The following is a 15928-nucleotide window of genomic DNA, read 5'->3' on the forward strand; positions in this document are numbered from 1 at the left end:
GTTTGGTGTTCTTTGACTTTGCCACTAAACTAACCTTAGCTTTTTGGGGGAGCTTTGGGGATTACATATATATTTAAGTAGTTTTCTCCGATTTTTATGCAAAAAATTGACCAGACATTAACACCAAACAAATGCCCTACATTTAAACGTATATATATATATATGTGTGGTTTTTTTTTCATATTCGTATTTCATTAATTTCTAGTTGTAGTATTTGATACAGACAAAAAAAAAATTGCATTTTTTAAACCAATTACACATTTATACTTTTTGTTTTTTGTTTTTCTCTCAGTGTATTTTTTTTTTTTATAGTTTTTATACAGTGGCTATCAACACGACGAAAGCGTCTAGGATCTAGGATGTGGAACAGCTCTAAGGTCTAGAAACTAACTTCAGATGCTTCTGGTTTTCTTTTTTTCTATTATCTTCTATTTTTTTTATCATCTATGATTTATATATATATACTATATATGGATTAACCCACCCGATTTATCAAGAATTATTTTTTTTAATATTTTAATTTTTTTTACTATTTACATCCTTATTCCTTTTTTGTTTCGAGCCCATGGACGGGTGGGTGGTGGTGGTGGTACGGATGGGAGCCTCCCTCTCTCTAGATGGGTGTGGGCATTAGCTTGCCGTAGTCCTGGTGCATGCTCGGCTTCACCGAGTTGTAGACTGGCCTCTCCGCATCATCGCCGGGCAGGGCATAGACGTCGGGCGGCACGCACAGCGACTGCAGCTTCGAGATGTACGAGTCGAAGTGCTCGTGCGGATGCGGATGAGCGTGCGGATGGGCGTGCGGATGGGTGTGCGGATGCCCGTAGCTGACCGGATGATGAACGGTATACGGATGATGATGATGATGGGTGGGCACCGGCGGTACGGGCTGTCCCGTCTGATGGTTGCCCACATACATATTGCCATTGCCCCCGCCTCCGCCTTGCTGGCCAACCGAGGTCGGGGGTGGAGGCGGTGGCAGCAGGGTGGAGTAGGCGGCCGCATGCTCCGCCACGCCAGTGACCACACCGCCCAGCTGACTGGTGCATCCCTCCAGACCGCCAGTCGAGCTGCTGGCCGCCGACACCGATGTGGCTGTTGGCGGTGGTGGCGCTCCCGGTGCCGTGGAGGATGATCCGGCCGGGGGTGGGGGTGGCGGCGGCAGACGCACATGCTCCAGCAATGTAATCACATTATTCCTCAAGCTCTCGTAGTAATTATTCAGATTACTGTTAGCAGGATTTGTGCCATTATGATCGGTATTGTTGTTGTTATTGTTATTGCTATTGTTGTTGTTGTTATTGCCGGTGGAGCTTGGGGCAAGATTACTGATCGAGTGACCGAGATCGTTGGCATTATTGTTGGGATTACCGTTATTTGTGGCAGCACCACCGCTAGTGGAACTAACACTGGCGAATGGCGACTGACCGCTAGGCGAGGTCATAGTTCTCTGTTGTTGTTGTTGTTGCTGTTGTTGTTGTTGCTGCTGATGGGCACTCAGTGGAGAAGCCTCCTAAAATCAAATAGGGGGGGTTACCAGTTCGTTAGTAAAGTTATCAGAATCAAAAAAAAAAAAAAAACCCAGACAATGGTCTACGAATTGGAATTCAATTTACAAAAGGGGGATGGTGTTTATTTTTTTCTTTTTCTACACATGACCCCCCTCCCCTCACAAGCACATACATATGTGTATTGAAATTCCAATAAGAACACGCCAACAGAAGGAAAAAAAAATAGAGGTATGGGGAAGGTGAAAGAAAGGAGGAAGAAAAAAGGACCAAAGCACAGAGACGAATCATGAACGAACTCGCACGAAGGGGTCACCACACAATGAGAGCGAACGGAACAGACACACCGAGGCCGACACAAAGCGCCAGAGGGGGACGGCCTATGGGCGCCAGAGGGGGTAAGCTATAGGTGGAGACCACGGTCGAAGAGAGAGAGCAAGCGAGTGAGAGAGGCTGGGTGGTTCGGTTTTTTTTTCGTTTGTGTCCTACTGCTTTTCGGAGTTTTGGGGCTTTGGGGCCTCGGGCTGCCGACTGCGCTGCCGCTGTCGACGTCGCTGTAGCACAGTTGGCGCCCAACAGTTCTTTTTTTTCCCCCTTGTATCCTGCCCCTGCCCCCCCACACCCCACATTCCTCACACTCCCCCATACGTTTGTTTTTCTTTTGTCGAGTTTTAGGAGCAAATCGAATGGAGTCCTGCGATTTGTTGGCGCCTCGTTTGCTTTTGCCTGCGCATGACCAGCCCACACACACACACACACACACGCACTCACACTCTAGGGTCATGCGTGTGTGAGTGGGCTTAGGGGTGTCCTGCCTCCTTCTGATTCGCTGCCCGATGCAGCAAGGATGCAACGTCACCGATTGGCTGCCTTCACTGGCGAATGCGGGTTGCAAACTGCATTTCGGGTGGTTTTCCACACAGGACCTTTGGCTTTTCAACACTATTTACACTGAGAGTAAAATTGTTGGCTAATTTTTATAAAGCTGCTTAGAGTTTTCTTGTTATTGCTTTGATTTTTAAAAGGATCTATAATCTTTAAAACATATCATAAAATATATTTCCTAATATATTATTTGATGTTCAAGAAAGTTTTCTCTTTATAAATCCATTGCCTATATTTATATAGGATTTAAGCATTTTATACCCCTTTACAACACTACAACTCTGCTCTACAACCTAAAATATGCTCTAACCTAACCTAAAACCAAGATAGTATAGTATAGTATCCTCTAGTAGTCTATATAATACTATATCTAACACTAGCTAGTATATCTAGTCTAGTATTAGTAGCGTATAGTCTAGTATAGTATAGTCTCTATAGTCTAGTTATACTCTACTTTAGTATAATATCCAGTATTTTCTTAAAACCTAAATCCTAACCTATATTTTCAAAAAAAGCCCCATTTCTTGTAAACCAAAAACTTCCCACAATTATGGAATCATTAAAGCTAACCTTCACTTAGTTCTCCTTTAATAAAATTTCCCCTTGAAACCCCCCTTTATTTTATGAGGGAAATACAATGATAGAGCAGAAAAAACCCCTTGATCCTTCGATGATGTCTCCCTTGGCTGATAAAACTTTTCGCGCCCAGTTTCGAATCAAAGTTTCGGCCCAAGTTTATTTCAGTTGGGTTATACTTTATAGTATATATAGTACCTTGTGTTTCACTTGTTGTTCATTGTTTTCGATTTCTTTTTATTTTGTTGCCGTTTTGCCCGCCGAGTTTTAGAGACGTCCTTGAAAAGTGGCAAGTCGGGACTCAAGACTCAAGACTCGGGACTCGGAACTCGGAACTCAGGTGACGACAGTGGCTCTGACATGAAAACACGGACAAAAGAACTCCACTAAAAGTCTCGTTTCGAGTTGAAAGTTTTTCAGCCTCAACTTTGGTATATTTTTTTTGTTTAGAGGGAAGTGGGGGGGTGATGGAGGTGCAAAACTTTTTTTTTTAGTGTGACCATCGTCTGGGAAGTTAGTGCACTTAGTCTAGTAGGGTAGTAATATAAGTTGTTCTCATAATTTGTTGTTTGCGTCAACGAACCTGAGCCTACGTACCCGATCGCTGGTGCTCAGCTGCGATTCCATGGCGTTGATGTCGGACTTCAGACGCATCATCTGTGACTCCACGCGGGCGTTCTCCCGCTGCAGCTCGGAGATCTCGGCCTCCAAGGTGTTCAGGTCATCGCTGCCAGTGGCGCCGACCGGGGCGGAGGTAACACCACCGCCTGCGGCACTCCCGGTCACACTCTTTTCGGGGCCGGTGGTGGTGTTGTTGGTGGAGCTGCTGTTGCTGCTGCTACTGCTGGTGACCCCGAGACCGAGGCCCAGACCCACGCCGCCGCCCATCACGATGTCCAGTCCGCTGCCGCCTGCGAATCACAATTACGGTTGCCATTTAGTCGGGGTTTTGATCCTTCGAAAGGACATAGACTTTGTATACACTACACTGCTGTTTGTCTCTTCGATTCAAACTTGATTCAAATCTGATCATTTCGCGGGTTGTCATGTGCGCGTGTGCTAGCAACTCAATTGGCACTAGTGTGGCTGTGTTTAAGTTGTGTTTTGTAATGAGTGTGACCAGGTTAATGCTTGCAACAAACTTTAGAAATAAAAAGAAACTTATAATAAAATGATTTAAGCAATGATTGTAAAGTAAAACTAAAACTAACTGAAATAAGACCGATTACAGTGTTACCAAAGTATTTAAACACAAAAAATCAAATCACAGAACAATTTTGGACAAAAGTAAACCACAGTGTGACCAATGCTGTATTTGAAACACGAAAGCATAATATAGTTTATTGTGTATATTGTGAGTGAGTTTTGTATATTTTTCGACAGTGGCTTAGTGTATTTATTTTTCTTAAATCACTTATCTTCGGGGGCTTACCTTGATCGACACAACAGACTCTCTCTGGTATTTTTTTTTACTGTATGTACATTTTGTATATTTGGTATCTCTGATTTGTGTGAGTTGTATGACAATTTGTGGTCTGTTATTTTTTTGGTATTTTCTGCCATTTATTCGATATTTTTGTTTTTATTTATATCTATATAAATATTTTTTTTTTTTGGGTTCTGTATTTTGGTATTTGGGTTCTGCTGCACCATTTTTAGTTTCGATTTATCATTTTTGGTATTTTGTTTTTTTTTGCATTTCATTTATTTTTGGTTGCTGGTTGTGGTTTCAGTGGTTTCGATTCGGACTGTTTTGACTGCGATTCAGTGGTTTCGTTTTCTATTTACAGTAGATACTCGGCACCGATACAAAACGTTGCGTAATCTATAAGAAAACGCCAACAAAAACACAGACATGAAACGAAACGGAAAAGAAGGAACACAGAATTAAATTAGAATTAAAACTAGGAATTGAATTGTTTATAAATTTCTTTACTTTATATCTCTTGTGTAAGTAGACACACCCACAAATGTCCTGCGCATTTGTGCGTGTTCTTTCATGTTCATTCTTGTTTAGTTCTTGTTATGTACCGGGTTTATTGAGGATTTTGGATTGGTTTTGGGGTTGGGGTTGTGTGTTGGTGGAAGTAGAAGGGGTTTCTCCCTAAAGCTCCGGCTCCGTCTTCAATTTTTGGAAATTGAACGCAAAAATTTTTAACATTTTCGACTTAATTTTTTTGAATTTTCATCTATTTTTTTTTGTGTTGGATTTTTCCGAAACCAAAACCAAAAATAAAGGTTCTTCTTGTTGAATATTTTTGTCTATTGTTTGACTTTCTGTTTAAGTTTTTTTTTTAAGACTTTTTTTTTTAGACTTTAGCACACGCACACAAAATTCCAACCGAAAATTTTTAAGCAACAACATAGAAGAAGAATAGAATTTTTAAGAAATTTTTCCAAAAAATTTTACATCATTTTTTAAGGTTCGAATCAAAGATGAAGAAATGATTTCGGGCTTTGGTTTAAGGAAAACCATAATAATATTTAATTATTTTTTTGATTTTAAATATTTTTCTTCTTTGTTGCAAAAAATGGACACTTTGTGCCCCAACCCCTTTCTATTTTCTATAAAATATATAGGAGGGGTTATGCCCAGTTCATAACAGAAAATGAGAGATAGATAGAGACAGCGCGATAGAGATATGGATATAGAAATACAATCCTGACTGGGATTTACAAAAAATATAGACTTGGACTCACCTGTATAGCCCTTGGGATAGACCATTGTGACCTCGTCGAACTTTGGTTTCTTGATGCCTTGGCTACCCACCGTAGTGCAGGCTATAATTTTTAAAGAATTAAAAATATTTTAGAGTCCTTTAGGGTCCTTTTTCGGAGAGAGAGAGAGGGTTTCGTCAACCTACCATCGAATTTCATGGCCGTGGCGGCTGCCACAGCGGCCTTGTGTTGCTCCACAGTGCCGCCGGCTTCCAGGACTCGCATTTTGTTGCGATTGGCAATCGGGCAGCCCGAAGCACTGGAAAGGATAAGGATATTTCTTAGATTGGTTCTTAAAACTTAAGCCCTTAGTTTGCCTGACACTCACCTTCTGTGGGAAAGGAACTTGCCGGTGGAGTGGCCGGAGCCATCGCATCCTGGTATCGGGCAGCGCAACGGCTCCGAGTCCTGGCCATCGCGGGGCTTGCTCTTGGGCTTGTTGGCCCTGGGACAGCCGGAGAGGCTGCGGTGCGAGGAGTAGTTGCCGGTCACGTGGCCGGAGCCATCGCATCCGGGCGTGGGGCACTTCAGTTCCTGCGAGTGCGACTGCAAATGGTTGCGGTCCGAACGCGAACAGCCCGTCAATCTGCAAAAGGATTCCCCAGGATTAGTCCTGTTCGCCAAGTGGTCTTGGCCAGATAAGAGTACCGGCCTAGAGACTTCTTCGGACTTGAAACTTTCGGTTTTAAAGTTTCATTTAATCCAAAGGCCCAAAGCCTCAGAGATGGATGATGTGTGTAGGTAGTGTGTGTGGTGTGTGGTGCTAATGCCGGGTGGTTGAGTGGCTTTGGGGCTGGTTTTATGACCGCTCTGCGTCCACTCATAGCCGTAATCATAAATATTAAAGTCTCTCGACCCTGGCCAGGCTAAGGACACTCGCCAGCTTAGGCCCAGGCTTTGATTTTTTTTTTTAAGTAAAAACTAGTCATATGGTGGGTTGGAAAATGGGAAAGTGTTTAAAGGTGGAAAGGGACTTGTATTTTAAACTATTTTGAAGAATAAAGCCCATGTACAAAAAATGAGAGGTTTAACTCTTAGGGTCTCTGAGATATGAAGACTTTAATTAACGGACAGGCGGACACGTCCAGGTCTGCTCTTTGCAGGTTAGAAAGCAGGTTAGGACAGGTTAGAAAGTGTTTAAAGGAGGTTTGCGACATACTTTAAAATACTTTTGTATAATTTATTAAGTTAAAAGTTACTTAAAACCTATAACTCTTATGGTTTTTGAAATATAAGCATTAATGTTAGCGGACACACGGACACGCGGACAGATTATGAAGTTTGAAAGTATTTAAAGCTGGCTTCTAACATATTTTTTAGCTACTTTTGAAGAATTAATTAATATAAAGAGACCTATAAGACCTTGATACCTATAATTCTTATGGTTTCTGAGATATGAGCATCTGTGTTAGCGGACACACGGACACGCGGACAGAGCAGACACCTCCCCAAGACAAAGATGGATTTAAGACAATAATCACACCATCAGTTACCTTTAAAAGATATTTTTTTGTAAAATTAGATATATCTTGGTGGAACTTACCCATCCTTGGTCTTGTCGTGCTGCGGTATGTGCTGTGGCGGTGGCATCGAGTAGCAGGTGGCGGGGCTGGGGGAGTAGCCGCCGGAAACGGGCGTGGGATAGCCACCAGGACCGACGGCCGTGGCATAGGGATTGCTGCATTGATAGGCGGCTGGTCCATAGCCGTGATAGCCAGCGGGTGGGTAGTCCGACTGCACCACCATGCCATACCCAGGATGCGGGGAGTAGCCTGTAAAGAAATCAAATTAAAATTAAGAAAATTAATAAAATATTAAATACCATTATAAGTAAAGACTATAATCATCGATGGGTTTCAGGTGACTTACCACTAGGATCCCTGTAAGTCTCGATGTAGTGCGAACCACCGCTATCCGGCGTCGATTCCCGGCTATATGGCCGGGGTCCGCTTATGTGACCCACCAGACCGAAGCCCAGGGGTCGGGGCGGTCCACTGAAGTCCACTGGCTCCATTTGGGGCGAACGCGGCGGACCACCGTTACCAGGTCCCAGAGGTCCGGTCGCTCCACTTCCAAAGCCCTGGGCGTGACCGACACCGACGCCAACCACTAAACCATCCGCACCGTACTGGGGACTGGTAATAATACTACGGAATAGAGAAAAAATATTTAAATTTAGTTAAAAAATTTAAATAACTTCAATATTAATTATTTAATTTGTTTTTTTGTCGTTTGTTTTGTTGAAAAATAATATTTAAGCCTCAAAACTAATTTTTAAAATGAAGAAGGACCTGTCCGTTAGGCTGTCCGTCTGTCCGCCTGTCCGTAAGTAGCTTGTCTCTTGGTTCTATTTTGTAAAGATTCTCAGATCGGGAGTCTATATCCACTATATACACATACAAACATATTTTAGTTCTAGTTCCCTGTCCGCATGTCCGTGTGTCCGTTTCTCATACAACTTCTCCCTAAAGAAACACCCACTTTCCACACTTTATTTTTTAAACTGACTTAAAATAATTCTTTAAATTTTAAAAAAATATATATATCTTAAATGAGAGTGTGTGTTTGTCAGTTAACGCCCAGTTGGCAGCCTCACCTGTGTGGCAGTCTGGTAACGCTGAGATCCAGCGTCTGTCCCTGGGGACTGGGCACCTGGGGACTGGCGATGTTCGGACTGGCGCCCGGCTGCGGGCTGCCGTTCCCCATCCGCTGGGCGGTGTACTGGTTGTGGGAGGCTGGCGAGTTGAAACCATGATGCGGACTGCTGCTGGTGACCGATGTGGATCCACTCAGATCCACCGCCGGCACACCCCCAACGTTCGGCGGTGCCGGTGAGGTGCTTTGCTTTCCATGCTGTTGTTGTTGCTGATGATGTTGCTGCTGTTGTTGTTGTTGTTGCTGCTGCTGTTGTTGTTGTTGCTGGTTTTGGTAGGCTGCTGCAGCAGCGGCTGCCTGGGCGGCGGCCATTTTTACGGACAGGTTGATGGCCGAGAAGCCCGGCGGCAGGGGACCCATAGTGGGGTCATAGTGATACATCGGCCGCGGGTACAGGGGCTGTCCTCCGTTGGCCAGCTGCTCCTCGTGCTCGGCCTTGGCCAGCATCAGTTGCTGCTCCTGCAGATACTTCTGCTGCTGCACCTGCATCTCCGCATCGGCAGTGGTCTGTGGCAGGTAGTGGTAGGCCGCCGCCGCTGCCGAGGCACTCACCGAACTGGCTCCGGTGCCCGCTCCCGCGCCGGGTCCTCCGGCTGTGGCCGCCGTCGGTCTCTGTCCGTTGCTGGGACAGCAGACGCCGCTGGGATCGTAACCCACCGCCGTGACCGCATCCACGGCAAAGGCCGGGGAACTGGGTATGGGATGCGGGTGGCCGGGATGTCCTGGATGGCCCGGGTGACCCGGATGGCCGGGATGCGCCTCGTAGGCACTTCTCGCCGTGCCCGGTGACAGTTCTCCGGCCACGCCGGTAACACCGTTGGGCGCCATCAGCTCGTGGCTCTGGGCGTAGCGCATCTGCTCGTACTGCTGCCGCTCGTCCGCCTGCTGCTGCTGCTGGTGCTCCGAGTGGTAACTGGCCGTCGGATCGGGCACATCGTTACCCTCTATGAACGGACCGCGTTGCTGGTGCAGCGTGTGTTGCTGCTGTTGTTGTTGTTGCTGTTGCTGCTGCTGCTGGTGGTTGGCAAGATGTGGATTGAGATGGGATTCGGGTGGACTCTGGAGACCCACGAATCGACTGAGATGTGGGGCGTGCAGATTATTCTCGGGACCGGCCGAGGCGGCTGACACCGAAGCGGCGCCGTTGGCCGAGCCGGAGGAGCCTCGACCGGAGGCGCCACCCCCGCCACCGGCCACCGAGGCAGAGGGTGCGGTGGGCGTGGTGGCGGCCGTGTCGCCACTGGAAAGATACGAGTGCATGGGACTTTTGTTGTACTCCGACTTGATGCTGGCAACGGGACTGTATTCCGACTTAATAATCGGCATTGTCGTTGTCGGGGCAGAGTTCAGTTTGTGGCTCCCGCCACTGGCAGCACTACTGGAGGTGCTATTGTTGTTGTTGTTGATGCAATTGTTGTTGTTGTTGTTGAGATAATGACTGGAGGCCAGCTTGAGTTTGTCCAGCGGATGGAGCTCCTTGTCATGCTTGTTCTCCAGATCGGCTAGTTGGGCAAAGATAGAAGGTAAAGATAGAAGAAAGAGCGAGACATGACACACAGAAGAAAGAGTGTGTGTGTGAGGGAGATAGAGAGAGAGTGAGGCAGAACAGAAGAATGATTGTGTAAAAGAGAAGAAGAAATGATATTGAGAAGAATTAGAAGAGCTGTCTTCAAGTAACATTCACACAGTATATCATAATTATAAGAGTTTTCATAGTACAATTGAATGATTGATTGATTGATTGATTGAGTGGTTAAGTGGTTCGGTGGTTCACCTGTGTGGTTCACGGTTACGACGCTACGCAGTCTTCCGCCGGAACGCCTTACGGCACGCGGACAGCCGGAGAGGCTACGGTGCACGCTGCGGTGCGGCTGCACGTGGCCACGACCGTTGCAGCCCGGCGTGGGGCATTTCAGGATCTGCTCGTGCAAAGCCAGCACTGCAAATCGAAGTGTTATCGAAGGCAAAAGGGATGTGAAACGAGCGATTAACGATTATCGATTAACGACTTTCAGCGATAGGTTCTCACGACTACAACAACAAGGCATTCCACAGTCATGAGACAGAGACACTGAGAGAGACAGAGTGAAGAAGAGAGAGAGAGAGTAAGAGAGCAAGAGAGAGAGAGAGAGACAGAGACAGGAAGAAGAGTTCTCTATCACACACCAGTTTCTACTTGGTAAGACAGGATTAAACAAGATCGAACTTGTTTCTAGGTTCATGTTTGATCATGCAGTTAGTGGAAAGAGTAGTCTATCTGTCTTGTTTTTCCTAAAATCTACTATAACTATGATCTATAACTATTAAATGTGCAGTTAGAAAATAAATAATTAAAAAATATAACTAAAAAAGAGAAAGAACTGACAGTCTGTTGAAAGTTTGCCACAAACATTCACACACACATCACAGAAAGGAAATGAGACAGAAGATTGACAGTCTGAGATAGGAGTGGATAGAGAGAGACAGCCGTAGAGTGGCAGACAGAGATAGATCGACTACGATGCATACATGGGGCATGCGGAATGTCATTTTTTGGGGGGCAACTTACATTCTGTGGTGACTTTATCGCGCTTCGGACAACCCGATAAACTGTCATCGAAATGCATGTATTGTTATAGAGAGAGAGAGAGAGAGCGTGAGATGGAGTAAAAGAGACAAGAGACTCGATAACTGGACTTTAATGGATCTTATTCGATTGTTATTTTTTTTGTTTTTTTTTTTGGGGTACCTGCGATGGTGCGAATACAATCCAGTGACATGTCCTTGGCCCGTGCAGTGTGGTGTGGGGCATTTGGCGCCATCTACAATTAACCAATTAACAGTAAAAGTAAAATTCAACGAAGAGTGAGCGAGACGCTACACAGCGTGGGGAGACAGTGGGAGTGAGTAAGTGCGTGAATATTTTCTAATTAATTATATGGCAAGAGACAACTTGACGTATCCCTACCCCCTCCCTCAGGCCCTTGTCAAAAAATCACAAAATCAAAAAAAAAAAAAGAAAGTACGCCAGCAAATGGAATTTCTTTTACCCTAAATAATTAATTAAAATTTGATGGAAAACAGCTTTGCATTATTTACTTTAAAAAGCACACACACATACACACGCACAGACACGCACGAATATGAACACACATGTCAGCCAGGGGCGGGTAGAAGAAGAAGGGCTTTTCTGTCAGACAGCTTCAAAAATCAAACCAAAAACCAGACCCAGTGGAAAAACTTGGCCATTTTCTAAGCTCTACTCCTCGAAAGATAGAGATAGACTCCCCCCGCCCCCCCTACTCACTTACTCGTGTGTGATATATGTTGGAGAAAATTCCCCCCCAAAGAAGAGGGTTAAGGGGGGTTGGTTAATGAAATATTTTTCGAAATATTTCGCCTCGTGTGTTTCCTGTCTATTACGTGGCCGGGCGAAATGTCAAGCTGCAGTAGCAGAGTTTCCAGGAGTATGTCTCTAATTAGAATTTAATTAAAATAATGCAAAAAAAAAAACAAAAAATAAAGGATGTGTACATAGAACTATAGTAGAGTTGAAGCACACAAGGGTTAAGGACTAAGGACTAAGCCTAATAAGCCACATTAGCTAAAATAATAACAATAACAAGGACGAGGCACGCTAATGACTTATTATGCCACACACACACACACACTTGAGTTTTTAGGGAGATCCTGTGGCGGGTTATATCCTTCTGTATGTTTGTGTGTGTGTGTGTGTGTCAACTATTTAAAAAGTCATTCAAATTATATGAATACCAAAAGCCACACAACACAAGCACACACATATACCACACAGCATATTAATGCCAAAACATAATGACAAAATAAATATGCAAAAGTGGTTTTTCGAAGGAAAACGTGCTCATAATGCTTTATATCTAATCATGCCACATGCCCCCAACCATCAAGCCAACCATCCAACCATTCTAGTGGAGGAAAATTAGTAAAAGGCAGTGTCTCAGGCACTCAACCATAAGATGTCTATGTTGTGAGTGAGTGTTGTGTCTGGCCTCGAGGATGGGGGCTCCTGCTGCTGTTGCTACTGCTGTGTGGCATAAAGGGTTTACAAGCCATTAGTTGTTGCCACCCCCCTTTCCCCCATTCCGATTCCATTTTCATAAACGACAAAATCGCTTAATGTCTTTTTGGCTGCTGAAAAGGATTTTATTTTAAAGGAAATGCGAGGTTTTTTTTTTTGCTTCAAAAGACAGTCTTACTGTCTCTCTCTCTTTGCTGTCTCACTGTTTGGTCGGCATTTTCTGTCTCATTCATACAGTAGATCAACAAATGCACTCTGTCTCTGTCTCAGGGGGGGCTAAACATATATAGAGGGTGGGGGGTATAGAGGGTCAAGGGTTAGAGGGCTTTGTTCTGTTCTGATTTTGCCAATTGAAGTGGTAAACTCAATGCAACAAGAAGTCTCGCACATCAGCCGATCGTACTGCAACCGGAAACGGAAACGGATATCGGTAACCGGAAACCAAAAACCGAACCACACAACGTTACACAACACTTGTCTTTGTTTTATTTTCTTGCAGGACTTACTGTGATCTGTACTTTGATTTGTGCTTTGCAGCACTGTTTTTATAAAAGCCAGCTTACAACACTGACATAAGACATGTTTACAACACTGTTTCAAGTACAGTGCGTGACTAGTCTTGTTTTTATAGCTTTTTAATTATTTTTATAGCAAATCGCAGTAAATCACAGCCTGTTTTTAAGTTTTTTTTTTTTATTTTTTATTTTTTAACACACCAACTCACAGTCATTTGGGGAAAAAATCACTCTCTCTTGTTTTTATTTTATTTTTTAGGTTTTTTGTTTTTTTGGTGAAACTTACCACGATTTTGGCTGCCGGGCGAATAACTGGGCGCCGGTGCCGGTACCGGAGTTGTGGGTGGCCCCGCCGGACTGTTGGCCGCCGTTGTGGGTGGCGTTGATACAAGGGGCACGCCCACAACACCGCCCTCCCTGGAGGCAATGTCCTGCATTACGGATGCCGCCCGACTGCCCACACCCGCCGGTTGCAATATGGTATACTGCTTGCCATCGGCGAGGGGTTCTTTTCCGGGTGTACGTGGCTTCTCGCCCAGCTGACTGGCAATATCGAAGGCGGTATTGCGGGGCGTGGCCTCAAGACTGGCCAGCTGTTGTTGTTGCTGTTGCATTTGTTGCTGGTGCTGTTGTTGTTGCTGCTGATGCTGATGCTGCTGTTGTTGTTGTTGTTGCTGACTTGCCGCTGCAGCTGCTGCATAGCCGTAGTAAGCCAATCCGGCGGCAGATTCCGCCGCAGCAGAGTAATAATAGTTCCTCTTGATAATATCAATGGGAGGCTTGAAGGCAGAGGCCGCCTGGGCGTAGCCTCCGCTGGATATGGAGGAGTCCTCGAGGTCCTGCTCCTCGGGACTGAGACTGAGGCCAGAGGCAGCGATTCCGGCGACTGGCTTGCGATTCCGCTCCAGACCGACACTGGCATTGAGACGGGCCTGATCGTTCTCCTTCTGTCGGTGGAACCGGGAAAAGTTGGGACTTGTGCTGGCCGAGTTGAGTTCGTACTTTTGCTTCTCCTCGAACAGGTTCTGGAAGGGAGGCGGATTCTCGTCCTGCTCCTGCAATCTGTACAGATTCCCGCGACCCGAGTCCGGCCAGCTGCCCGACAGGCTCTTCAGGGCCGCCTGCGTTTCCCGTATCAGGGTCTCATCGTCCTGATCCGCCTGGGCATTGGGATTCGGCAGCAGTCCCCCCGACATGGGGCTATCGGGACTATCGGTTATATGACCCTGTTTCCTCTTCTTTTGCGGTAAATTATTATTATTGCTGTTGGTATTGTTGTTGTTATTATTCATATTATTATTGTTGTTGTTGTTGTTATTATTGTTAGATTCTTCGTCGCGACTGCAACGCTTGCGTCGCTTGATGGATGTCTCGTGATCAGAGGTGCCAGTACCGCCGCCATGGGTATTACTACCGGAATTATTGGTGTTCATGTTGCTCTCCACCAGGGGGGTGTCCTTGGTGAGGGGACGCTTCGATAGCGCCATGGCTTTACTCTCTACTCTTGTTATTTTGTTTCAAAGCCAGCGTGCTGTACAATGAAGAAATTTTGTTTTGAAACTAAAAATCATCCATCCAATGTCTGACGACACAAATAGTCCAATTCTACTAAAAAAAAAAACTAAAATAAAAAAAAAAAAGTTAAAAATCAGAAGAACCTATTTCCCGAAATCCAAAACTACAAAGCGAGAGTTCAGGGACCTATATCTTTGAGAAACCAGACTAAACAAAATCGAAACTAGTGCACCATGGAAGTCATATAAAAGGTAGAAGTTTTCTCACCTAGATCCTCATAAAAATGTCCTCATAAAAATATATAGTTTATTACCTCAATAAAGACAACTTAATGAAGTTTTGTTTTTGGAGTTTTGTTTCTGCAATTCCTACAATTGGAGTTTTGAAATCACTAAACCCTACGCCTAAAAGTAGGCTTTGAAAAATTGTAAGCTTGTTTAAAGGACCCTAAGCATATAGAACCCTCTAATATATATAGTACCTCTGATCTAGAATGTATATAATGGATATCGACTCTCGATTTTCTCGATTTGTCAATAATTTTTTTGTTTATTAAATTCTCAATGTGATTAATTCTTGTTGCATTGAATTTCTTATACTTGTACATTGATATTTTTTTTAATTCCTCTAGTTTGTTGTTAATATTTTTTTGTAATTTCAATTATATTCGATTTATCTGTATAAACAAATATGGTATATTTTTTTTATAGTTTAGTTCTTGTTTTTTGTTTTTTTTTTTTCAGTAGCTCTTGTTGCAAGTTGGGTTTTTGTTTATAAATATATATATATATATTTTTTTTTTGTTTGTTTGGTTTTTGCAGGGGTCGGGTCTGGGTGAGAAGGATCAGCAGTGGATATATACAAATACTGAAATTTTGGGGGTCTTTTTTTTTTTTTTTATTAATTTTGTTTTAAGATTTCAAGATTAAAGAGAGACTTAAATTTGAGGAACTAGTGGTAGTGATTATAAAGAAGAATCTAAAACTTATATGTGAACTTTACCTATTTGCTGAATATCTGTATTCTTTAGTTTCGATTTTGTTTCAAGGTTTAGCGTTTTGATATATATATTTTTTTTAATTTTTATTTTTAAAACACTTGCCACTTTTTTTTGGTGGCTGAGATGCCATTAATTTTTTTTCGGATTTCGGGTTTTGATGTTGCAGGTTGCTGGTTGCAGGTTGCAAGTTGCTATCACACACACACACACACACACTCATTAAACACACACACTGGCATGTGCATCTATATGTATATACATGTATATATGTTTACCGTTTTGCGGAGATCACCAATACAAAACAGCACGACAAAAAAACAAAAACAATAACAATCTAAATAGAAACAAAAAAAAAAAAAAATCAACAACAATTAACTTTTTTTTTGTTAGCCACTCACGTTTTTTTTATTTTAAAATATTAACGACGGCGTTGTCTTCAAAAGAGTGTTGCAAGTTGCTAGTTGCAGGTTGCAGTTTCTAGTTTTTTTTTTTAGGGTTGGCCTATGTGGCGTATACTTGA

The 15928-nt window shown here is 43.9% G+C and overlaps 1 protein-coding gene across 5 annotated transcripts; it reads right to left on the bottom strand.

The window, feature by feature from the left end:
* On the bottom strand, nucleotides 1–15430 carry LOC108128465 (myelin transcription factor 1). 5 transcript variants are annotated; one of them, XM_017246072.3, is made up of 13 exons: nucleotides 15411–15430; nucleotides 13180–14424; nucleotides 11071–11143; nucleotides 10891–10931; nucleotides 10117–10281; nucleotides 8284–9844; nucleotides 7557–7834; nucleotides 7231–7459; nucleotides 6016–6273; nucleotides 5834–5946; nucleotides 5670–5750; nucleotides 3567–3880; nucleotides 1–1513 (listed from the first exon to the last, which is right to left on the bottom strand). In XM_017246072.3, exons 2-13 carry the CDS (start codon nucleotides 14378–14380, stop codon nucleotides 614–616), a joined length of 5214 nt encoding a protein of 1737 aa, XP_017101561.2. In that variant the 5' UTR covers nucleotides 14381–14424; nucleotides 15411–15430; the 3' UTR covers nucleotides 1–613. The 5 variants fall into 5 exon arrangements, with proteins under 5 accessions (XP_017101561.2, XP_070134744.1, XP_070134746.1 ...); XM_070278643.1 differs by lacking the exons at nucleotides 10117–10281; nucleotides 15411–15430 and having other exon boundaries at nucleotides 13180–14503; XM_043209879.2 differs by lacking the exons at nucleotides 1–1513; nucleotides 3567–3880; nucleotides 15411–15430 and adding an exon at nucleotides 4651–4794 and having other exon boundaries at nucleotides 13180–14510.
* Nucleotides 15431–15928: the final 498 nt, after the last annotated feature.

The sequence above is a fragment of the Drosophila bipectinata genome, chromosome XL (assembly GCF_030179905.1).
Source record: "Drosophila bipectinata strain 14024-0381.07 chromosome XL, DbipHiC1v2, whole genome shotgun sequence".
Lineage (NCBI taxonomy): Eukaryota > Metazoa > Arthropoda > Insecta > Diptera > Drosophilidae > Drosophila > Drosophila bipectinata.

What these genes read in the sequence shown, in the direction of transcription:
- LOC108128465 (XM_017246072.3), bottom strand. Translation starts at nt 14,380, where the DNA reads ATGGCGCTATCGAAGCGTCCCCTCACCAAGGACACCCCCCTGGTGGAG. An exon ending in GCCCGGCAGCCAAAATCGTG is followed by an intron (nt 11,144 to 13,179) that starts GTAAGTTTCACC and finishes GGTTAATTGTAG; the next exon opens with ATGGCGCCAAATGCCCCACA. An exon ending in CGATAAAGTCACCACAGAAT is followed by an intron (nt 10,282 to 10,890) that starts GTAAGTTGCCCC and finishes TTCGATTTGCAG; the next exon opens with TGCTGGCTTTGCACGAGCAG.